The sequence below is a fragment of the Clarias gariepinus genome, chromosome 26 (genome assembly GCF_024256425.1).
Source record: "Clarias gariepinus isolate MV-2021 ecotype Netherlands chromosome 26, CGAR_prim_01v2, whole genome shotgun sequence".
Lineage (NCBI taxonomy): Eukaryota > Metazoa > Chordata > Actinopteri > Siluriformes > Clariidae > Clarias > Clarias gariepinus.
The window spans coordinates 607,995-633,181 of NC_071125.1; the positions used below are offsets into that span (position 1 = coordinate 607,995).

At 40.0% G+C, this 25,187-nt stretch overlaps 1 protein-coding gene across 1 annotated transcript; it reads right to left on the reverse strand.

Annotated features, from left to right (window-relative positions):
- Positions 1-18,608: 18,608 nt before the first annotated feature.
- LOC128513817 (uncharacterized) lies at positions 18,609-20,454 on the reverse strand. The gene is made up of 3 exons (XM_053487367.1): positions 20,354-20,454; positions 19,142-19,513; positions 18,609-18,892 (listed from the first exon to the last, which is right to left on the reverse strand). Exons 1-3 carry the CDS (start codon positions 20,394-20,396, stop codon positions 18,609-18,611), a joined length of 699 nt encoding a protein of 232 aa, XP_053343342.1. The 5' UTR covers positions 20,397-20,454.
- Positions 20,455-25,187: the final 4,733 nt, after the last annotated feature.

Below are 25,187 nucleotides of genomic sequence, written 5' to 3' on the forward strand. Positions count from 1 at the left end.
CCTTGCTGTTTTTTAGGGCCACCTTGTCCCCTGCTCTGAAGGCTGAGTCTTGAGTCTTCAGAAGTACACGCACCTCTGCAGTAATCCACTGTTTCTGCTTGGGCCGTGAGATGATGTTCCTGGAGACAGTGACGTCATCAGTGCACTTGTTAATGTAGCTGGTCACTGACGTGTACTCCTTCAAATAAAGTCTTTTTTTCGTGTACTTTTCAAGCGCGCTCCGGCGCTTCTTGTGAATGGATAGTCTAAATAGTCTAAAGACTTAATCTTGCTTCTGCAGGTAAGTAACGCATGCGATCGAACGATTGCGTTTCGTATTTGGCCGCGGAAGCGGGATTCCCCCAAGCGCACGAAAAAAAACCCCAACAGATTGCTATTGGGTGGCCGGGGGGAGGAGCCTTGGATAAACGGCGCTCTCTCTCTCTTTTCTTTCTTGGCAACCTTCATAACGAGTTAACTCTTTCATGGAATAGCCTTATTCATCCCGTGTTTTCGTGCCATCATCTTCGAATTATTCGAATGTTGTTGATGCGAAGGCGTGGTTATATGATGATGTCCCAGTTAGAAGAGATGCTTGGGCTATCTCCCTCCTGGGACATCATCCTCCCTGAAAAGAAGCATACACTCCCCACCAAGCCGTGTAGACTGACATCTTCCCTGATGGAAAAGAGCTTCAGGCAGCTGATCAGGCTGGTGCTTTATTGCACACCATGGCGGTTTTGCAGGCTTACCAGGCTGACCTGCTGAAAGACTTGAGCACTGCCGGGGCTCTACAACGTCGTTCCTGGAAGTACGCTGAGCCACAGACCTGTCTCTTCGTGCAATAAAGCAGACGGTCCATGCTATCGGCTGTTTATGGCTGCGATGGTGTTCCGCAAAGTTACCTGTGGCTAAATCTCACGAGAGAATCGAGGATAAGGATTGTGCATTCCTATTTGATGCCCCATCTAGCCCTCTGGAGTGTTTGGCGAGACTTTTAACGTTGCCACTAGGTTCGGGAGGCGAAATCATATAAACAAGGCTTTAGGAAAGTCCTTCCCCGCCATGCTCAACAGTCGGGACTGTCGGCCACCCAACCCTGACCGGGTCTGACTCTCGCGAGGCGCTAAGCGCAGGAATAGAGCGTTATGAGCCAGGCACCCCCTTGTAAGACTGGATTTTGGATCTTTGCGGGCTGAACCGCTTTTCAAAATGAGACAAATGTTGTATGTCAAAGTAATTGCTCTCAATCCAACCAAGGGATTGGTTGTGACAACCGATCTGAAGTACACATATATTTCCGGATGCATATATTCCCGGATGTGAAGGACGCATATAATTCCGCATGTAGGCCGGGGCAAACTGTGCTCGCACCGCTTGAATGAGCTAGCTCAGCAGTTCTGCTTTGAGCACAGGGCGAGTCCCTGTCTCTCAGGGCGATGTACATTTTGGCCCATAATCGCCAGAGCGCACTGTGCTGCGCCGCTTCAATGAGCTAGCGCACCACTTTCTGCTTTGGGCACAGGACGAGTTTCTGTCCCTTAAGGCGATTTACACTTGAGGGCATATGGAGTTGGGAGCCCTGGTACCTTCAACGCACTAGAAGAACGTATGCCCTCAAGGAGAGGGTATTTGAAAGTGATGCATGGCGAAACATGTAGACCCAGTCCACTGCCGAATTGTTTCAGTGCTGGAGTTCTGGCTTATGCCCTAGTACCCTCGGAATGTACGTAGCCGCTATTTCAGCTTGTCATGTTCTGACGGATAGGGACTGGCTGACACCCATCCCAAACCACTGGAGTCAGCGCCTGTCTGGCTTCTGACCCTCAAGATGGTTTTCCTTATAACCACTTTTGGAGATCTGTAGGCTTTCCTTCCTGCCTAGACTTTGCCCCTGGGCTAGTCAGAGCTATTCAGCATCCTCACCCGAACTATTTTCATTCTTGACCATGCACCCAGTTTCCTCGAAGCCTCCTGTCGGAGCAGGATAGGTTTCACCTACTATCTTCAGTACGCACTCTTCAGATTTACGTCCACCGCACTAGCTAGTGGCATAAGTCAGAGCAGCCTTTTTCATCACATCAGGGAAAGATGCTATTGCCCTAGCCTACGAGGCGAAGTGAGACCACAAGCGTAGGGCTCATCCAACCAGGGGGATTGCGTCATCTATTGTGCTGGCAAGAGGGATTCCCCTGCAGCAAATGTGTGTCATGCGGCAGGTTGGTCCTTTGCGCACACATTTGTGAGATTCTATAGTCTGGATGTTCATGCTACTCCGGGCTCACAGGTCCTGGAGTCAGCCTCCCAGAGATTGTTCTAAAACCCCCTCAGCCTTTGTGCGCACACGCTTCACAACCTTGGGGTGCAGACACTTGCAGTGCGGCGGCGTTGGTATTCTCGTTCCCATAGCGTTTTCACGCAGCATCGAGTGTAGCCTTTGAAAGGGAACGTCTCGGGTTACTTTGCTGTAACCCTGTTCCCTGAAAAGGCGGAAACGAGATGCTCCGCTCCAATGCCGCACTGCCTGCGTGACTGGACGTCCTTTTTAGACAAATTTGATCTGAGAAATGTTTCCGGTTCACTTCATCAGATCACGTCACCTGACCGAGGTTATATATGCTAAAATTTGGAGTTTGATACACACATGCTTCACAACCGGCAACACAAAAAGATGTTCCCTTAGCGTTTTCACGCAGCATCTTGCTCCTGCCTTTTCAGGGAACAGGGTTACAGCAAAGTAACCCGAGACGTTTTGCCCTCTCATTGCCAAGTCCACATACTGATGGAATTTAGTACTGACTTGATATTTGCATGGTCGAAATCTCCAGTGACACTAAACATCTGCATCTAACAGTCACAAACTCCACCAATAAAGAGCAATAGCTAGAGAGTAGCACAATTCTCATTCACTGTTAACTGAGTTAACTATTTTTAACAGTTCAGTTATTTCTGCTTATCATTTGCATCAATGTTACAATTTTATTATAGGAAAAAATATTAAGTCCTCACTACTGCATGTTATTTATGTGGAGCTTTCTGTAGTGGTCGTATTCCTAGTTAATTTAGTCAAGATATTTAATAAGAATCTTGTTATGAGGAGACGTTTCAGGAGAGCGCCACTAGATATGTTGTTAAGTGTGGGAGACCCAGTGCAGGAACTTGGAGGGGAGTGTTTGTGCACACATTCAGGGGCAATTTGTTCTTTAAAAGCCAAGGCACAAGCTAAGATTAAAACAAGGGCACCCAAGTAAAGGCACAGAAAAGTAAAATACATAAAAAACAACACAACAAAAAAGTTCAGGGAAGCACAACGCTGAACGAAGGTAAGGCCACTTTGACATTGCCTTGTCTTCTCAAGACGGTGGTGCCCTGTTTGTCTTGAATTAAACTCAAATCATTTCTTTGTAACTGAAATTATCTTTTCTCTTAAGGAGCATGGAGCACACAACATTCTTTTTCTCTATTTATTAACTTATTTATTTACATGTATTATCTTTTTCTTTTTTGTGTTTTTTATTTCATGTATGTGTGCACCACTTTACTGTGCCTTTACTTGGGTTCTTTGTTTTGACCTTAGCTTCGGCCGTCGCTTCTGCCTTGGTTTTTGGCTGGTTTAAGAAGAAATTCACAATTTCGTAAATAAATTCCGAGTACACCCCTGGGGGTCTATAAATAATAATTAGCAAAAATGATTGAGCAGACTGTGGCTACAATTGTTATTTTACTATAGACAGCTTCAAATGCATTAAATTATGACACGGAGGTGCTTATGCGGACTGTAACAGAGCAGATCCTTTATTTATCCACACTTTAACTTTTTCATGACTTTGTTTAAGAACTTTTGTGATTCATAAATTTGAGAGTGATGTAACTAGTTTTTAAAAGTTTCAATTCTGAAGAGCATGAAGCGTTTTGCGCTATTTACAAAAGGTGATAGTGAAACCCTTTGAGTTAAGTTAAGTTAAGCCTTTATTTGTCACACATACATTACTGCACAGTGAAATTCTTTATTCTTCACATATCCCAGCTTCTTGTTAGTAGGCAGGGGTCAGAGCGCAGGGTCAGCCATTTTTACGGCACCCCTGGAGCAGACAGGGTTAAGGGCCTTGCTCAAGGGATCAACAGCGGCAACCTGGCAGAGCTGGGGCTCGAAACGCAGATCTTCTGATCTGTAACTCAGAGCCTTAACACACTGAGCCATCACTGCCCTTTGAGGAAGTGCAGTTAAACCAACAGCTCTTCCTGCAATCACAGATTTTATAAAAAAAAAAGATCATTTTAATTAAAGAAGTAACAAAACCAACGCACATCAATGCACAGAATGTATAAGTATTGAGGCTTTGAAAAAAAAGACATAGAAAGACAAATAAAAAGCATCGTCCACACTGAGCACCTGACACAGTGTTGACCTGCACTCAATCTATAGCAAGCAGTACTGGACCAATGCCAGGAAGATCGAGAAGAACCTCAGCCACCCCAACAATGGGCTGTTCTCTCTAGGGGTCAGGAAAGCACTTCCGCTCCCTGAAGGCCTGAGGACTGAGGAGAAGCTTCTTGCTGCAGGCTATATGGCCTCGTAAACACACCACATGGGGACTTAACACTCTGGCTGCTTTCTCACACAAAACAATCTCACTCATCACAATGTACATTACACACTACAGTACATATTAACACACATACTGTGTATGCACATTTTGCACATCACGGAACGCTGATTTTGCACATTATTCTGCACATCCTTACATTGTCTTGCTCATAACTGGACATGGTTTCTATACTCCACTTTATTATTATTTTATTTTATTCTTTGTGCATAATGTAAATTTATGTTTTGTTTTTTTTACAGCTAAATGGTCTTGCTTCTATGTATTTTTTAGATTTCTAATTTGTAAAATAGTAAAAAAATTCTATACCATGGAATAATAAGGAATGACAGGAACATACATAAACTTAAAAGCACAATAAAAACTGAATCAGTATGACATTAAATGAATTATATTCTCCATGTATTTCTCTACACAGGTGTTCTCACTCAGGACAGTAGATATCGTGTGAATTATCCTGATAATCCGATCTGTGCTGTGAGAGGATTCAGTGTCTCCATTCCCTGTAGTTATTATTATCCAACATCAAATCCCAACATTCAGGTGACACAAATGCTTTGGTGCTCAATGAACAACAACATAGAAAAGTGTACAGACCCTCCGTATGTTTATAACAGCTCATCAAACACCAACTCGGACTTTGAGTACGTTGGAGACGACAAATCAAACTGCACTTTGTTAATCCACAATGTACAGTTCAGTTATTCTGGAGAGTACAAATTTAGATTTATTTCTAATTTGCCTGGTGGCAGATGGACAGGTGATCCTGGAGCGACTCTACAAGTTGCAGGTAATTTTTTATAGATCCAGAGTTATTCAGTTTCTGTGTTTGAGGTAAAAACTTACTCAGGGCTTCCACCCACACCACATCATATTACACTTTTTACAGTATTTGTATACACTGTATAAAAAATATCAGAATTAATACTTACTGTAATTATGTCAGATGAGGAAACAGCATAATACATAACCTTGTCATTCACTACATTCAGGTCGTCAACTGACTTCATTTTATTGCCACATAATGTTGGTGATCCTAGAACTGAGCAAAGGAAGCAACCTCAGATCATAACACTGCCTCCAGAGCCTTTTACAGTGTACATTACTATAGGCCACTATCCATGATAAATGCTTTAGGCATATGTTAGTGAAAGACATAAGAGTCCTGACTGATAGATATTAAATATGTGTTTTATAAGTCCTTATTGAGTGACGTGGAGTCTTTCCTGCTCTCTGAAAAAGATTTAAAGGTGTCACTAATCAGGCTGAGTGGAAACGGAACCCTTAAACAAGGAGACTCGTTAAATCTGACGTGTGATGTGAACTGCACACACAGTTCCTCACAGTTTGTGTGGTCTAAGAACAACGAGCAGTTAAACACATCAGGACCCGTTCTTCACTTTCCTGCTCTAACCGTGAGGGATTCTGGGAATTACACCTGCACTTGGAAAACCAAGGAGACGTCAGGATCTAAAACCATCAGCCTTCAGGTCGAGGGTGGGTCCGTCTGCTCACAACACTCCTAAGTTACTGAAAGAAATAAAAGAGACTCCTTCAGTTAAATACTTAATTGTTAATTTATTATTGCTTTCTTTTTATCAGAAAATAATAAAAAACCCAAAATAGGTGAGTGATTGCTAAAGGAAATAAAGTGACTTGTGTTCACTTAAACATTTATATGTAAAATACTATTGTTTTTCTAACAGGTGACACGGATGGAAATGCTTGGCCAATCTGGATCGTTGTCATGGTAACAGCTGTAGTGATTTTAATCATCTCAGTGATCACAGTCTCTTGGTGAGCATATGGGTTTTACGTTACAGGCTGCACTGGATAACTGTTAACATGGTAATTATCAGCAGTTAATGTGTAGTTTGTTCCTCATGAACAGGTTTCTGTGTAAGTGCAGGAGTGTACAGACTGAGCAGAGGGACGATGCTCACACCTACGCTAACGTCAAACAGGAAAAGGACAAAGCTAAGATCTGTGCTAATGTAGAACAGAAGAAGGACAATAATGCTATCTATGCTAATATGTAAAAGTAACACGCTGCACACACTTTCACACCTCTCGCTCAACTCAGAGTCTTGTGAATAACCTCAGCAGCTAAAAAAAAACATGGCAGCAGACTCACTTCTGTGTTCTGCTTTTAAGCTCAATACGCTAATGGACAATTTAGTCATGTATCACATGTAGTTTTAATGTGATTTCAAATCATGGATAAATCTTAAAGCTGGTTAAGAAACGAGTTTCAAACATTTTCTGTGTGACTAATGTTAAGCTATAAATTAATTAGGTCAGAAATCCCAAAAGGTAATGCAGCAGGATGTGCTGGAGCCTCATCAGTTTTGTTATCTTTGTTAGATGGGTGCCTTATTCACAACAGGCTGCACTGTTTTTATATACAGTATACAGTATACACTTCCATACTCTCAGTTGGAGGACTTCCGGTTCCGGTCACCTGGTTAGTGTCTGAGACGTCATTCCAGACGCTAGCCCATTCGCTTGAGTGTGGGCTGTTATAAAGTTAGGGGGAAAGTCTTTCCGCTCATGTAGAGCGCCCGCCTCCTCTTTGTTGTGTACCTGACTTTCTCAGGTTTTTTCTGGACTCTTTAATAGTGAGGTCTTCCCCTATCAACCCTCTTTCATGTAGAACCGCTTCCATCTCAGTGCTGTCTTTTCCTGTTGTCTCTCTTTCGCGTAGAGTGCATGTCGTCTTGTTACGCACCTGACTCCGCTTCCATCTTAGGTTTTTTCTGGATTCCTCAGTAGCGAAATCTCATCCTATTGACTCTCCATCGTGCCTTTTTGGCTGCACGCTCAACTTCCGGTTTTGTTTCAGTTTCCACTTAGACTTTTGAGTTCCCTTTTTGACAACATTACCTTACTGTAAGTATCTCGTTTCCTGTACTTTCTGGTTGTAAAAAGTTGTAAAAATTACACACACACAAATCCAGGGATATTCACACACACGAAAGACGTTTTTCACATGCACAGCCCATGATGCACTCGTGAATTTTTAACATAAAAAAAACATTTACACAGTTGTACAACACAATTGTGTTTTGCATTTGGGGGTTGATGTTAATTCATCAACCCCCCCGATCCCCCCCCCCCCCCCCCCTTTTTTAATAGTCTACTCATCCAGTGGTAAGCTCCAGCCCTAATGTGGTCATGTGTATTTTAGGGTTTTGTGTATCATTCATAGTGTAGCATACACTTGATGCAGTTGCAGCTACTTTTAGCACTGCTATATGTATCATTTCTGAACTGCTACATGTGTTTGATTGTTCGTGAGAAAAACATTTATGTACAAAATCCACACCTCTTGCATTTTCAGTGAACGTACCTGGGTGCTTTAGTTAAGGTAATATTTACTGTAGGGTTAATTGATTTCCTTGGGTGCAGTTCCTAAGGTGGCGTAATTGGCTACATTGTTAAAACCTGGAGATCGGCAGAGTTTGAGCCACCACCTGCACCTCGCCACACAATATCAAAGCACTTTATAAAATCTGTAACCTTTTTAAATAAAATGGCAATTTTTTTTATTTCATGCAAATTTATTTCTAAATGTAACACTTAATAAAATGGGCATAATCAAACTGGCCATAACAACAGGGAGACAAAACTGAAGCCAAAAAGTCTCTGATGCCCCCTAGTGTCTGGATGTGGTAAGTTTTTAACCCTAGTCATTTCTGAGCCAAACTTAATGAAAAGTTGACTACACAAATTGTTCTCAGAAATGTGTGTTTTTAGTTCGATTTGTAAAAAAAGTTTCTCTAAAAATATTTTCTCTATGATATATATTTATATATACAAAAAATTATGATAAATAGAAAGATTTGGTTGATGAGGTAATAAAGGGAGTCAGACGTTAAAGTCGACCCTTAAACACACACACAAACACACACACACACACACTTCCAACACACACCGAAAGCTCTGGACAAAGCCTTGACATTTTCTGCTGCGAACTGTTCTAACAGACCATCAGCGGTGAGTGGATAGAACAATTGTAGAATCCAGGGCAGCTAACACTAGCTACATTTCATAATTTATTAACTGTAAAACCTTAGAGGGCACTCAGATATCCTGGTCTCTCCACTTTAAATGACCTTTACTATTAAAATGAGCAAAGAATAAGTGACATGTTTGATTCCCAGCCAGTGCCCAAACCCCCCAGACACTGGATGCAGTGCCGGTCCCAAGCCCGGATAAATATTTTCCTAATCTGGAGTAGACAACAAAATTTTATAACTTTTTTTGCTATAGAATTTTCACATGTAAAGCCACTTGTACTATAATCCAGTCTATTATTGCTACTAACTACAACCATTCACTTTTTAAAATTCAGTTTTATAGATTTATTTTCAATAAATTTTTCATTATTTGGGTTACATATGTAAAGCCAATTGTATTATAATCCACTGTATTATTGCCACTAACTGCAGTCGAACAGGGATTGTATGTGGCTGACAACGAAAGAACAACAACTTTCGTACAACACTCAACTTTGAAGAATTGGATTAGACAGAGAGTTAGACAGAGAGTTAGACAGAGAGTTCTGCCAGACAGAAATACAGACAGACATGTACGTGAGCATTAAGATGAAATAATATCACTGATTACATTAAAGCTCATCAAATATTTTTTAGCTTTAACCTTTTAACTATTGCTTTTTAATTTTGTTCCTGGAGATGATGGGTACTTACGCTAGTTAACACTATTTTGAGCAGACGTTTTCTCAGAACCACATCCAGTAATCTGATTTCTCTAAACTCTTAAAAAATAAAAAAGATGCTGGGTTGTATCTGTAACCACCTTGTTGGGTGGTTTATGCTGAGTTATTTTGGGTACTTTAAACACATTGTTTAGTTGCTCATGCTGTGTCAAATGAGAATTAGTGAGTCATTTACAAATGAACACCTGGTTGGGTTATTTTGACCCAACAACTGGTTTATTCTTTATTCTCTAGTTTCTCCAAACTGCAGCCTGCAAAGTGTTTGAAATATTACTGTTGTAAGGGCCATATTTCATTCTTGTGATTTGTTGTTATGTTTATCTTATTTCAGTTTATTAGTTAAGCATTAAGCATTAAGTATCATAAATATAATTTGTATTGTGACATCACTTCATGGGTTGTTCTGTGACATCATCCCACAGTTGTGCAGTTCCATGTCTATCACGCACGTTAGTTGTAGTTGTTGTTAAGACACGGAAGGATACAGAAAGGTTTGGAGCACACAAGCTTTTGACCGTGATAACGTGAGACAGTAAGCTAAAAGGAATACAGCCGCAGAAATGAAGATAAGTGATTTAAGATTGTGAAGAGCGCGCGTGCGACTTCAAAAACGCGCATCAACCGAAACCGAAAGCGAGAAGAGGACTTGCCTGCCTTAAACTTCACCATGTCACACGGCGAGGACAACGCCGCTATCGCCGAATCTGAGCAGGTGATGGTGCTCGACGAACTGAAGAGCGCCAGAGAAGGCAAGTGGAGTCAGTTGACTGTATTATACAATGAACTAGAGGCGCTTATGGACAATGCTTGTAATTTGCATGACGTTAAAGCCAAGCGCCGCCAATACAAAGCGCTGCTAAATGACTTTATTGAAAGTAATGTAACAGTGCGATCGTGCGCAAAGGTTGAAGAGCGTGAAACTGATCAGCAACACTGGTTTCACCCTAGATTAACGCGCTGCTCAGAATTCATGGTAAGAGTGGAGTCGTGGATCGCGGACACTAGTAATCGCTTTAAGTTGTCTCAAACAGTTGACGATGGAGTTTCGCCAAACGACAGTGTGTCAATGGCGGAGCGTAAGACGCCCGCCCCCCAAAGGCACGGAAGCGTAACGTCAGCGGCATCCAAGAGGTCCTTAACGTCAGCAGCATCCGAAGCTCGACTAAAAAAGGCAGAAGCCAATAGAGCAGCTTTGCTGGCTAAAGCAGCAACTTTAAGCCATCGGCAGGCGCTGGAGCTGGAGGAAGCACGATTAAAGGCCGAGGAAGAGCAATTGAAAGCAAGATTAAAGGTTGAGGAAGAGCAATTGAAAGCAAGATTAAAGGTTGAGGAAGAGCAATTGAAAGCACAACTAAAGGCTAAACAAGCACAATTAAAGGCACAAAAGGAAAGGCTGGAAATGGAAACGGCGCTTGCAATGGCCGATGCTGAACTAAATTCTTACCAGAACCGCAAAAAACAACATCCTGCCAGACGGAGCGTGGTCGTCGAAACGAGTGGTGCACGCCCCCCGGAACCAGAGCAAAACGACCACTGCAACCACAGTTCGGCAACGGAATACCTCGAGCTGCCATCACGCCTCCGAGCAACCCACTTAAGCATGCCAGTGAGTGCCAAACCCATAATGTCAAGCACCCTAATGGAACGGCCCACCCAAGGTAACGAACACTCACTTTACAACACTGACATAGTGGAGCCTCAGGGTAGGATGCCACTTCAGGCAGATCTTACAGAAACGTTTGCAAAGAGTCAGAGGCAACATTCCTTACCTCCGCGCAACGTTCCTCCATTCTATGGTAACCCTCTTAAGTTCACGTCCTTCGTAAGAGCTTTTAAACATGCCATCGAAACCAACACTGATAGCAATCATGATAGGCTGTTCTTTCTCGAGCAGTATACTGAAGGACAGCCTAAGGACCTAGTGAGAAGCTGTCTGCTCATGCCAGAACATCGTGGCTACGCAGAGGCTATGAAACTGTTACATGACAATTTCGGAAATAGACAAATAATCGCTACAACGCTGATGCAAAAGGCACTCAACTGGCCGGAAATAAAGTCAGAGGACGGATAGTCGCTAAAAACTTTCTCCCTGTTCCTAGTAGAATGTTACAATACCATGTCAAGCATTGATTACATGGATGAGCTAGACAATGCTACCAACTTGAGAGGTGTTGCCTCAAAACTGCCCTACAAATTGCGTGAAAAATGGAGAAGCCACGTATACAAGTACGAGGAGCGCAATCAGGAAAGAGCTAAGTTCGTGCAGCTGATGAAATTCGTAGAACGAGAAGCAAAGGTAATGTCCAACCCACTCTTTGGAGACCTGAACGTTTCGACTAGTGGTACAACGACTAGTGGTAAAAAACACAGCAGCAAATCCTCTCCAGGATTCAAGCAAAAAACTGAAGAAAAGAGGGGCAGCAGCTTTGCGACCGGCGTAAAACAGGTTGGTAAAGTTCATAGAGACTCAATCACAGTAAAGAGTAGTGGTGCATTAGTTATTAGTGCCTTCACTAAACCTTGTGCATCCTGTGAGCAAGATCATACCCTAGACGAATGCCACAAGTTTAACAATGAGACATATAAGGTCAAATTGGACTTTCTAAAAAGGAATGGATTCTGCTTTGGCTGTTTAGTAAAAGGACATTTAAGCAAAGACTGCACGAAGAAAATTACCTGTCAGCTGTGCTCAAAGAAACATCCTCGCATGCTACACATTGCAGCAAAAGACACAGCTCAAGCGATCGCAAAGGCTGACAACACCGAACCAGTTCAAACATTGCCTGTTACAGCGAGTCACGAAACGAGTGCGTGTATCGGGGCTGGAGATGACTGTATTCTCTCCATAGTACCTGTTAAAATAAAGTCCAAGAAAGGCAACAAGACAGTAAAAGTATACGCCTTTATGGACCCAGGTAGCTCTGCTACCTTTTGTACAGAGTCACTAGCAAGGCGATTAAACGTACAAGGTAAAAAAATTGACATCATGTTAAGCACCCTGAACGCGAAGAAACAAGTAAAAAGCTATGTGCTTACTGATCTAGAGGTTAGCAGTCTGGAAGAAAACACCTTTGTTGAACTTCCCAAAGTGTTCACACAAAAGAGTATCCCAGTCTCAGTGGAAAATATTCCACAACAGCACGACATTGATAAGTGGCCATACCTCAGCGAAGTAAAACTGCCTTACATTAATGCTGGAGTTGAAATTCTCATAGGTAACAAAGAGCACAGGCTCCTAGAACCATGGCGAGTAATTAACAGCAGGCACAATGGGCCATATGCAGTAAAGACTGCTCTTGGATGGACCATAAATGGACCTCTTCGAGAGTCGGTCGAGGAAGGCACATGTGACAATGAGCAAGTGAGCGTTGCAGTCAACAGAGTCTCCATCGAAAGTGTGGAACAAATGCTGATACAACAGTACAACCATGATTTTCCTGAACGGAACTGTGATGACAAAGCTGAGTTGTCACAAGAGGACTATCAGTTTTTAGACTCTGTAACTAACTCCCTGCAATTTACCGATAATCACTTCTACATCGGTCTCCCATTTAAGAAAGCAGCTATTCAAATGCCCAATAACCGAAGCGCAGCCATGCAGCGCGCACTGAACCTCAAACGGAAGTTTAAGCATAACCGCTCCTTTCACAAAGAGTATTTAAACTACATGAATGACATGTTTGAGAAGGGTCATGCAGTCAAGGTCCCCACACCCCACCTAAGTCGACAAGACGGGCAGGTGTGGTACATACCTCACCATGGTGTGTACCATCCTCAAAAGAAAAAGCTAAGGGTAGTCTTTGACTGTGCTGCTAGCTATCAGGGAATATCATTAAATAGCGAGCTTCTGCAGGGACCCGACCTGACAAACTCACTCATTGGGGTGCTCGCACGCTTTAGACAAGAAGAAGTTGCTATGATGGCAGATGTGGAAGCCATGTACTATCAGGTCAGAGTTCCGGAAAAGGACACAGACTTGTTGCGTTTCCTGTGGTGGCCGAAAGGAGACGTGAGTCAGGACTTGGTTGAGTATAAAATGGTTGTTCATTTGTTTGGTGCAAAATCATCTCCAAGTGTAGCCAACTTCGCCCTTAGGAAAACAGCAGAAGAAAACCGCAGCAATGCATCTGCCGAGGCAGTCAACACAGTACTTAGAAACTTTTATGTAGACGACTGCTTGAAGTCTGTCTCTAGTCATAGTCAAGCAGTTGCGCTATATAGTAATCTCACCAAACTGTGCGCAAGTGGAGGGTTTCACCTCACCAAGTGGGCAAGTAATAGTCGTACATTGCTAGCTTCCATCCCTGAGGGTGAGAGAATTAAAGACATGAGGGACTTAGATTTGAGTAAAGACGTACTCCCTGTTGAGAGGGCTCTAGGGGTGCTGTGGTGTATTAATTCAGACACGCTCAAGTTCAAGATTAGTTTAAAAGAGCGGCCTGTGACTAGAAGAGGAATCTTGTCAGTCACTAGTTCAATTTATGACCCCTTAGGCTTCCTTGCACCAGTCATACTGCCAGCTAAGATTTTAATGCAGCAGTTATGTAAAGAGAGACTTGCTTGGGACGATGACATTCCCGAACAATTTATAAAAAGATGGTGGCCCGGCTACACGAGTTGCATCAATTGTCTGAGTTTAGTGTAGCAAGATGCGTAAAACCAGTTGACTTTGGAGTCACAAATACAGCACAACTTCACCACTTCTCAGATGCAAGTGAAATGGGATATGGAGTTGTCTCATATATTAGGTTAGTAAATGCTGATGGACTTACACACTGTGCATTCATGATGGGGAATTCTCGCGTAGCGCCCTTGAAACAAACTACTATCCCCCGAATGGAATTGACAGCGGCAGTGGTCGCCGTAAACAACGACAAAATGCTGAAAGGTCAACTGGAAATAGAACTGCTGGACTCTGTGTTTTGGACCGACAGCACAACTGTTTTGAGATACATTGTTAATGAAAAACTTCGCTTCAAAACCTTTGTCGCTAACAGAATCTCCATCATACGAGAGTCAACCAAGCCACAGCAGTGGAGGTACGTCAACACTTTAAAAAACCCAGCCGACGCTGCTTCCAGAGGAGTTTCCTGTGAAAAATTCATGAAAAACAACAATTGGATCCATGGTCCGCCCTTTCTTAAAACACCAGAGAGTAAATGGCCTGAAAACATTCACGATCTGTCGACGAAAGAGGATGACATTGAGATTAAACACTCAGCCTCAGCGAATCTCGTAAAAACTACAGAGAGCACAGATGCCGTGAGTAAACTGATTAACTATCACTCCGACTGGTATAAGTTAAAAAGATCCGTTGCCTGGATTCTTTGCGTTAAAGACATGCTTAAACAGAGAACGAAAAGGATTAAGGGACAGGCAAACAACTCAATAGAAAACCATAAGTCTCTATCAATTAAGGACTTAACAAGGGCAGAAAACTAAGTCATTAAGTTCGTTCAAAACCAAAAATTCAAAGACGAAATTTCCATGTTACAAAAGGGTAATGCTTCCGTAAAAAGAAACAGTTGTCTCTCCAAACTAGATCCAGTAATGCAGGATGGAGTGCTAAGAGTAGGAGGACGTCTTGGTAGGTCTGCAATGCCTGAGCATGCAAAACACCCTGTCATTATACCCAAAGACTCACACATTACAACTTTAATCTTAAGAAACACTCACGAACAGGTCGGACATTGTGGAAGGAATTATATGCTTTCAAAATTGCGGCAGAAATACTGGATTCCGACAGCAAATTCCCTTGTGAGAAAGTTTCTGTCCAGTTGTGTGACATGCAGAAAGATCAGAGCGAAGAATAGTGAACAAAAAATGTCAGAACTGCCACCCGATAGAATAACACCAGATCACCCACCGTTCACTAACGTAGGGGTAGACTATTTTGGACCCTTCGAGGTCAAACGGGGTAGAAGTAATGTTAAAAGATATGGCGTATTGTTTACTTGTCTGACAACAAGAGCCGTGCATATTGAAGTCGCGCAGTCATTAGATACAGACTCCTGCTTAAACACTATTCGACGCTTCATGTGCAGAAGAGGCCAGGTGTCAGTTATGAGAAGTGATAATGGAACAAACTTCATAGGCGCTGAGACTGAATTGCGTAAAGCTATCCAACAGTGGAATCAGTCAAAAATTGAAGGCGTCCTCATGCAAAAGGGGATACAATGGATATTTAATCCTCCTGCTGGGTCTCACTTCGGTGGAATATGGGAAAGGCAGATAAGGTCAGTAAAAAAAATCTTGAGGTCTGTACTAAAAGAACAAACACTAAACGATGAGAGCTTGCACACATTCCTGTGTGAAGTGGAAGCTATAATAAATGACCGTCCCCTTACCACCGCTACAAACGATCCCACAGACCTGGAGCCCCTGACACCTAACCACCTGCTGCTGATGAAAAAACAGCCAAACTTGCCTCCTGGTCTTTTCAAAAAAGAGGACACTTACGCACGTCGCAAGTGGAAGCAAATTCAGTACCTTGCCGACCTATTCTGGAAGCGATGGGTCGTGAATACTTGCCCTTGCTTCAGGAGCGCCAAAAATGGTCTCAGGTGAGAAAAAACCTCTCGATTGGAGACGTAGTTCTAATAATTGATGAGTCTTCTCCAAGAAATTCATGGGTCATCGGACGGATCACGAAAGTGTTCCCTGATAAAAAAGGACTTGTGAGACGTGTACTGGTCAAAACTAAAACCAGTACCCTGGAAAGACCCATCGATAAGCTGTGCCTGATATGTGAAATGGACTGTTAATTACCTTATAAAGTAGTCATGTTCCTTTCATTTGGTACGCAGCAATATGAATACCTTAAGTTAAACCGTTAAAAAATGTTTAAAGTGTTAAGAAAGTTAATTCTAAAGTGTTAAGAAAGTTAATTCAAATTTTAATCCAATAGTAAATGTTGTGGCCCAATCGTAAAAAAAAAAAAAAAACAACAAAACAAAAAATGTGTGTAATTGTCAGTCTTCCTGCCTGTCAATTAGGGGCTGGAAATGTAAGGGCCATATTTCATTCTTGTGATTTGTTGTTATGTTTATCTTATTTCAGTTTATTAGTTAAGCATTAAGCATTAAGTATCATAAATATAATTTGTATTGTGACATCACTTCATGGGTTGTTCTGTGACATCATCCCACAGTTGTGCAGTTCCATGTCTATCACGCACGTTAGTTGTAGTTGTTGTTAAGACACGGAAGGATACAGAAAGGTTTGGAGCACACAAGCTTTTGACCGTGATAACGTGAGACAGTAAGCTAAAAGGAATACAGTAAAATAAGTTGTTGTAACTGTAATCTATCGAAGCTACAGAACACAGCAAGCGACTTGTCGTGACTACAGTGGATTTATGCAAGAAACTGTAACAACCGTTGTTTTTGATGTTGAAAATAAACAAGAGACAAAGAAATCAACGAAACGTCTGATGTCGTCAGTGACACTGTGTAACAAAAGACACGCGTCAGAACTTGTGAATAACATGCACCTACAACTGTTATTGTGTCACAAAGTGTAGTTTAAGAGTTGTTTAGGTGAGAATGTATGTGTGTACAGCTCAATACATCAATCGGTTATTGAGGATAGAGTCTATTTATAAAAATGCCCCAACGATGTCGGAGATTTGCGCTCCTGGCAGGCAATACAGGTGCCCTGCGCTCATGTAGCCGGCCAACACAACCTCACCTCGGCAAGAACTTCTAAAACTACCGCTGGCTGTGTTGTCTCTGCAGTGGTTAGAACAGCGGATTTATTTCATTCTGTGTATTTATAAAAGGCAATCTTTGGTATAATACGGCTATGGCACTTATAGGCTTATTTCTATATGATTTTTTTAATAAAATAATTTAAAAAATGTTAAAATGGAATTTTAAAAAATTTTTATAGGATCATCTGCACAATGCATGAAGTAACATTTTGCTAGCCCTTAAAGTTTTAAATCAGTTCAACTATTGTCCTTTTTTTATTTAAAACAAGTGGTCATAACTCACTTCAATGTATTATTTTATCAATACTGACACTTCTAGTTCCCAGTGTGCTAATATTCTTGTTCCGAAAGTATAAAGACAAGAGTCGTGCTGCATAGGCTAAATGCCAAGAGTGGCATGCGAGCGGGGTGATGTCATGCGCCCCCGGGACTTCAAACGTTAGAACTGAATGCTGCTATTTGATCACTGCTTTAGGATAGCCGTCCTTTCCTTCCTTTCCGTCCTCATTCTTTAAACCCTTTCTCCATTTTACCAAAAAAAATAACCCTCTTCCTGTCTGTGTGTCTGTGATGTCGCCCATGAGAAAGAAATTACAAGGGAACAAAAACACAATTTTTAATTCAGACTAAAATGAAAATTTATTAATTTTTATTCAAATAATGACTTCTTTTCCTCAATGTTATAAAAAACAAAACAATTTAAGTTACTGAACTGATTTACACCTGGACAATTGCAGTAAGACAATATGCATCTGCACAACTGCATTTAATGAGGCATGTGAACTAAAGTGCATCGCAGGGCAATAAAAAAAATATATATATCTTTTGAGGAAACAGTTAAAACCAAACTTGACAACATGCATCAAAAGGGTTTTGTTGTTACTCTGAACACACATCTGGAGAAGCATTAAATCTGTAGTCAAGAGGTGCTGTAGTTTGGAGTTGTAGTTACTGCGTGAGAGATCATTGATTATTGTTTTTGAAGAAGACTAGGTAACACTGAAAGAGACTGATTTATGATCAGATATAAATCAGATACAACAAAGCCACAAAATTGCAAACCCTGAGCAACAAACATGGTCAAGGCTGGTTATGTTATACATTAGCGTAGATGTCAGACTCGTCCTCGATTTGTTGGACATTAGCATAGATATGAGAATCATCTTCCTTTGCCTGGACATTAGCATAGATGTAAAAAGTGTCCTCCATCTGCTGCTCAGTGTGGACACTCCTGCTCTCACACAGAGACCTGTTTCTGTGGCACAAAATGCATGTTAATTGTTATTAATTGATAAAGGAATATTTTTGCATTGCAATTTCAGGTAATTTAAGTTTTACCTTCTGCTGTAAATCACAGCTCCTAAGAAGATCGAGATGATCACTCCAGCTGTCACACCAACAATCATCCAGATTGACCAATGAATAGGCTTTTTAAAATTAAGAATTGCAGAATCTTCCAGATGTTTACGATTTTCAGAATTGTACTCTGTTAAAAACACCAGTATTTTACATGTGAATATTTCTTATCTTATCACTTTATTTCCTTCAGTAATCACTCGAGATCAATCATTCAGGAGTGTTGTGAGCAGACGGACCCACCCTCGACCTGAAGGCTGATGGTTTTAGATCCTGACGTCTCCTTGGTTTTCCAAGTGCAGGTGTAATTTCCAAAATCCCTCACGGTTAGAGCAGGAAAGTGAAGAACGGGTCCTGATGTGTTTAACTGCTCGTTGTTCTTAGACCACACAAACTGTGAGGAACTGTGTGTGCAGTTCACATCACACGTCAGATTTAACGAGTCTCCTTGTTTAAGGTTTCCGTTTCCACTGAGGCTGATTAGTGACACCTTTAAATCTTTTTCAGAGAGCAGAAAAGACTCCACGTCACTCAATCAGGATTTCACACACAGGTAAACATGTATTACTGAATAATAAACAGATGAATGCGATTTCCTGATTGAATTAAAACTGGACTTAAATCCACTTTTACAATTCATGAAGAGAAGATGACTGCAATGGTTTAATGCATTCCTGTGGTTAAGGAAAGGTAAATAATTCAGATAATAAATATTTTGGATCTTTTGTTTTAATCAATAAATTTTACCTTCAACTTGTAGAGTCACTCCAGGTTCACCTGTCCACATGCCATCAGTCACATTAGTTATAAATCTGAATTTGTACTTTCCAGAATAATTGAACTGTACATTGTGGATTAACAAAGTGCAGTTTAATTTGTCGTCTCCAACGTACTCAAAGTCTGACTTGGTGTTTGATGAGCTGTTATAAACATATGGAGGGGCTGTACATGTTCCTCTGTTTGAGTTTATTGAGCACCAAAGCATTTGTGTCACCTGAATGTTGGGATTTGATGTTGGATAATAATAACTACAGGGAATGCAGACACTGAATCCTCTCACAGCACAGATCGGTTCATCAGGATAATTCACACCCCATCTACTGTCCTTAGTGAGAACACCTGTGTAGAAAAATACATGGAGATCAAAGACAATTGGTAAGATTACACTGATATAGTATAAGAGCCAACCTTTTACTACCGCCACTCTCGTACTTAACCAAGCTGAGGAAAACACACCATGTGTTCAGCACCGCGGTCAGCTCCACCTCAAACACAGAAGGGGCGGAGTGTCTTAACTGTCCGGAAGCAAAACAGCACCAAAAAAGGAGACCAACCAAAAGCAAATCTTTTTATCATCTCCTGGAATCCAGTGTTAAACGGGAGGCAGTACTGCATATACATATACAGCTATGAGGCCCATTGTCTTTCAAGTAAGCTAATGTCCAGTGATGAGTGGGAATCATTCTTGCATATCTTTAAAGAATCGTGAAACAAGAAGCACTCACTAGAGAAGCACAGCGAACGTACTTTACTTTCATGAGCGATGAAGCAGCCAAGTACAACTAGGTGAAGTCTGAAGTCCTACCACACTGTGTTTACTGGTATATTATATTCAGTATTAATTTGATAAGGAGATTCTATACCCGTGTGTGTATAAAGTTGTTGACTGATGTTGAACTGCAGTAGGATGTGTTAGAGTGAGCAGGTAATTAGGCACTACAACATTGTTACATAATAGCGGATGTTTAGGGTTAATTGACTTTAATATTTTACCTGTGTGTTTATAAATATTTATTAAATATTAAAAAAGGAAATAATCATGAATATCATACAGTATACTTTTTAAACAATTCAAAATAATTCAGTAATGATGCAGAGTGTACACACTGTAACATCAATCAGCACACAGTTAAAACTCTGAACAATAATTCTGTCTAAGAGTGAGATGATGTTTCATACCGGACAGCGAGAGCAGAATCAGAGCCAAGTGCAGCGTCTTCATCTCTTCTTCAGTTAGAACTTCACACACTCACTGTTGGGTGTGTGCTCACACTGAGCTCACTGACTTGGACAGGATGTGTGAGAGCAAAGTTAAAGTACTTCCTCGGTTTAAAAGAAAATACGCAGAATAGCTACAAACTCAGAAACCACAAGCGTGCCGAAAACACAGGAAAAAGGGCAGTGGCGCCTTCGGACACACACATACACACAAAACTTACATTTTGAGTTTATAGTGCACTTATAATGCCTAGCCACAGTATGTAAACATTTAACCACCTCATATGATCTTGTTAAACGTCTTGTTCCTAAAGCATGGACAATACTATGGAGCTGTTCCTCACCTCTGCAGTAAAGATAATAGATAACGCATATTATTGATCTATTAATAGAAAAGTATTCTGAGGCTATATCATGTGATATTTGCTTAAACGCCTAATTGAAACAGCGATAATGTATGTATATCAAATAAATAAATAAATAAATAGATTTGTATTTCATCATTTTCATGCTGAGTGATGCATGCTGGGAGGTTCTGTGTGCATTGCACTTGACAGTGAGATCTGAGAAGGTGAGAACTTAATCATTGTCAGTTAATGTTCTGCCACTTTCATGTTCTGTTTCCTCCCATGTCTCTGTTTTGGTTATGTACCTCATGTGTCTCTCGCGTATTTGTGAATGCTGTTTGTTATTTCTTTGCCATGGTTTCTTTAATTAAATGACTTTTTTATCTGCAGTAGAACCCACCCTTACTCCATAATGACATGACATTGTTTCCAGTTGGTTTGCTCAATCATTTGTGTTTTTAAAATCAGTTTTGAAAATTTTTCAATTTTAAAAATTTTTTCATGTTAAATTATATATTGGCCTTTAATTTATTGGTCAAGTATGAACGGTTTAAAGAATATAAGATATGCAGAGCACAGGAAAATATTAAAATAGGTTTTTCATCATGGACCCAGCACTACTGCATTGGATGGCTGAGAAATCCTGTCTGGAAAACTGATTTCAGATCTGCAATACTGAAATAAATCAGTTATTTTATAGACAATACAGCACTCTGGAGACTCTAAAGTGCAGCATCTTAACTATAGGTGGGAATTATTCAATGTCTAATCCACCTACTTGTTAAACTTACTGCACCTTTAAAGATGAACTAACTAGTTACTGAGTTCAACTTTGAGTTTTTGATGCAACTGTACCCCAGTGGAAAAAAAACAAACACTTTAGTGTATTACAAATATATTGAAATCCTCGATAGTACATTGCAAATATACTAACAAAAAATTGTACCATCAGTTAATATATAAAAAGTATACTAACACCATGCTTTTATAAAATTTTGGAATTAAATTTTAAATATACCTAAAAATTATTGTATCATAGTACACTTTTCAAAAATATATTATTGGAAAATATACTTTAAGTGAAAGGTGGGTCTAATTTCCAAAATATACGTATTTAAACTTGTTTTTCAATGTATTTTTGGTATATTTTTTAAAAAATATGCTCGAAATAATCATTGTACAAATGTACAGAAAGTACACATTAGAATAAAGTTTTTAATATTCGGTAGTCTCAGTATATTATCAGTTATATTTAAATGTACTCATATATAGTGCACTACTCTCTCGTGCTTTTAGACTCGTTTCTGCACGATGAATCTCTCTCAATCGTTGTTAAACCCGTTTTTGTGCGCTAAGAATTATATTTTCCTGTTCAAGATAATTTATGTTTGCACTCTCTCACTCTTCTGTGCGCTCACAGAATAAAGTGACACTGCAGCGGTGTGATATCTCTGTATCTATTCCAGCCAACCATAGACTAGTATTCGGCCAATCAGAGATTGTAGGCGGGCAGATTCGGACTGTCCGCTCTCTGATTGGCTCCCCAGTCCTTCACTTCTAGTTTGAATTAACGGCTGGAAGCTGCAACATCGCGTGCGTTAGTTCGTATCGTTATTATTTTATTTCCATTTATTTTTAAATTTAACCGTTTTTGTTAGGTCATTTGTAATTAAGTACATACTTTAAACTATAGAATGTATTGTCTAATGTGTTGTTGCTAAATCTCATTTACTTTGCTTGTGGTATAATGGCTCCGTAGCTCTCGGCCTGTTTTCAGTCTCTGTGTAACAGAATCAACACACCAGGTTTAAACTAATACTGTACCTGTATACTCTAATACTGACGTCTGTCTGTGTCCACACACCAGGTTTAAACTAATACTGTACCTGTATACTCTAATACTGATGTCTGTCTGTGTCCACACACCAGGTTTAAACTAATACTGTACCTGTATACTCTAATACTGATGTCTGTCTGTGCTTACACACCAGGTTTAAACTAATACTGTACCTGTATACTCTAATACTGACGCCTGTCTGTGTCCACACACCGGGTTTAAACTAATACTGTACCTGTATACTCTAATACTGACGCCTGTCTGTGTCCACACACCGGGTTTAAACTAATACTGTACCTGTATACTCTAATACTGACGCCTGTCTGTGTCCACACACCGGGTTTAAACTAATACTGTACCTGTATACTCTAATACTGACGCCTGTCTGTGTCCACACACCGGGTTTAAACTAATACTGTACCTGTATACTCTAATACTGACGCCTGTCTGTGTCCACACACCGGGTTTAAACTAATACTGTACCTGTATACTCTAATACTGACGTCTGTCTGTGTCCACACACCAGGTTTAAACTAATACTGTACCTGTATACTCTAATACTGACGTCTGTCTGTGTCCACACACCAGGTTTAAACTAATACTGTACCTGTATACTCTAATACTGACGTCTGTCTGTGTCCACACACCAGGTTTAAACTAATACTGTACCTGTATACTCTAATACTGACGTCTGTCTGTGTCCACACACCAGGTTTAAACTAATACTGTACCTGTATACTCTAATACTGACGTCTGTCTGTGTCCACACACCAGGTTTAAACTAATACTGTACCTGTATACTCTAATACTGACGCCTGTCTGTGTCCACACACCAGGTTTAAACTAATACTGTACCTGTATACTCTAATACTAATGTCTGTCTGTGTCCACACACCAGGTTTAAACTAATACTGTACCTGTATACTCTAATACTGATGTCTGTCTGTGTCCACACACCAGGTTTAAACTAATACTGTACCTGTATACTCTAATACTGATGTCTGTCTGTGTTCACAGAACAGTTTAAATTTTAGTTTGTGTGTTTGTTGAACACAAATAAACTATAGGACTGTTTTTTGTAACCTTGTGCAAATTAAATCTGTTGAACTCATGAATAAAATCTCTCTCATAATTACTGTACTAATGTAATGTGTTTCAAAATCATGTTATAGTGTAGAAAATACATTCAGCATTTGTAAATTATCCTAAACACCTTTAGTGTACTGGTAACACATTTGCAATACTGTAACATAGAAGGTTTTATGTACTGTATGATACAATAAAGTATATGTGTATTAACCACAAATATATATAAATTAAACCACCAACTTTTTTTGTATTTATAATTGACCAGAAGTATAACAGCTACTGCTGCAATAAGAATGTACTCATAGTATATTAATCATGTATTTGTAACACAGTAAAAATAGCTGTAATGTCTGTATAATATATTAAATATATACTTTAATTGTATTAATTACTGTCAGGTATGTAAATTAGTACACACACAGGCATATACTTTAAGTGTACTAAGTATACTTAAAGTTGTTCCACTTTAGCACACAAAAGTATACTTAATACACTTAAACAGCTTAAATACACTTAGTACAAAATTAGTTGTTCCAAAATAGCAAACTTCAAGTCTACTAGTCATTAGTCTGGCTGCAAGTACATTTAAGTATGCTTTGGCATGCTAGGATTTAATATACTTAGTATACTTTTTTTTTTATTAGGATAGGGTTAAGAAGATAATCATGTGTTTGGAGATTAGTAAAAAAAACCAAAAAAAACAATGAGCAAACAGCTCCTAACCAGACCAGTCACTGGTAGAGCCGGGGACCAATAATTACAGAGACACACTAATTAAAAGTTACTTGTACAATCAGTCAGTGTTTATCAGGCATTCTGTCATAACAATCTGTCACTGATTATTTTCCTATTGCAATGCATTCATCCTTTTTTTTTTGTAAGTAACAGTGATTGTGTGTGTGTGTGTGTGTGTGTGTGCATGCAGATATACTTAGCTTAATGATAATGAAATGAGAAGTGAAAACTAAAATGTTCCTAAAATGGCAAAAAATGCACAAAATGAAGAAATGTAATGTCAGCGTGTGAGGCTGGATGCAGGATGCAGTTAAAACGTTTGCTGAGCAATGAGGAAGACATGAACAGTGAGTAAAGACATGGTCAAAAAAATGTTTAATTAGTTATAATTAAGTTCATTTTTGATGTTATTAATATTTTAATAGTATTCAGTAATTATCCTGCAATAGTAGAAACTTGTCAGGAATTTCAAATTGAAAGTGGTTTTGATTTGTTAAGCATTTTTTATGGTTGACGTGTAAATCTGTATGTTTTATTTCATGCTGTACTTATTTAGAAGTAAAAATAATTCAGATTAGTATTTTAAGAATAAAAAAGTGGGAAAGTAAAGAGGAACTTTTTAAGGCAGTATATAAACTGAAAGTAATATGGTGTAAATGATGTTATCAGTTGTAGTTTGGATGTACAGTGTGTGTTTATGTCTGTGTTTAAGAAGAAAAAGGTGAATTAGGCTTCTGCTCATCTTCCTGTTATAACAGTTTGACACTTTTGTGGTGTTGTAGCCATA

Excerpts from the sequence above, each read along its gene's own strand:
- LOC128513817 (XM_053487367.1), bottom strand. The coding sequence starts at position 20,396 with ATGAAGACGCTGCACTTGGCTCTGATTCTGCTCTCGCTGTCCG. Across the intron at positions 19,514-20,353 it reads GATTCTGCTCTCGCTGTCCG|GTGTTCTCACTAAGGACAGT; the intron begins GTATGAAACATC and ends TTTTCTACACAG. Across the intron at positions 18,893-19,141 it reads AGTGACTCTACAAGTTGAAG|ATTTAAAGGTGTCACTAATC; the intron begins GTAAAATTTATT and ends TCTCTGAAAAAG.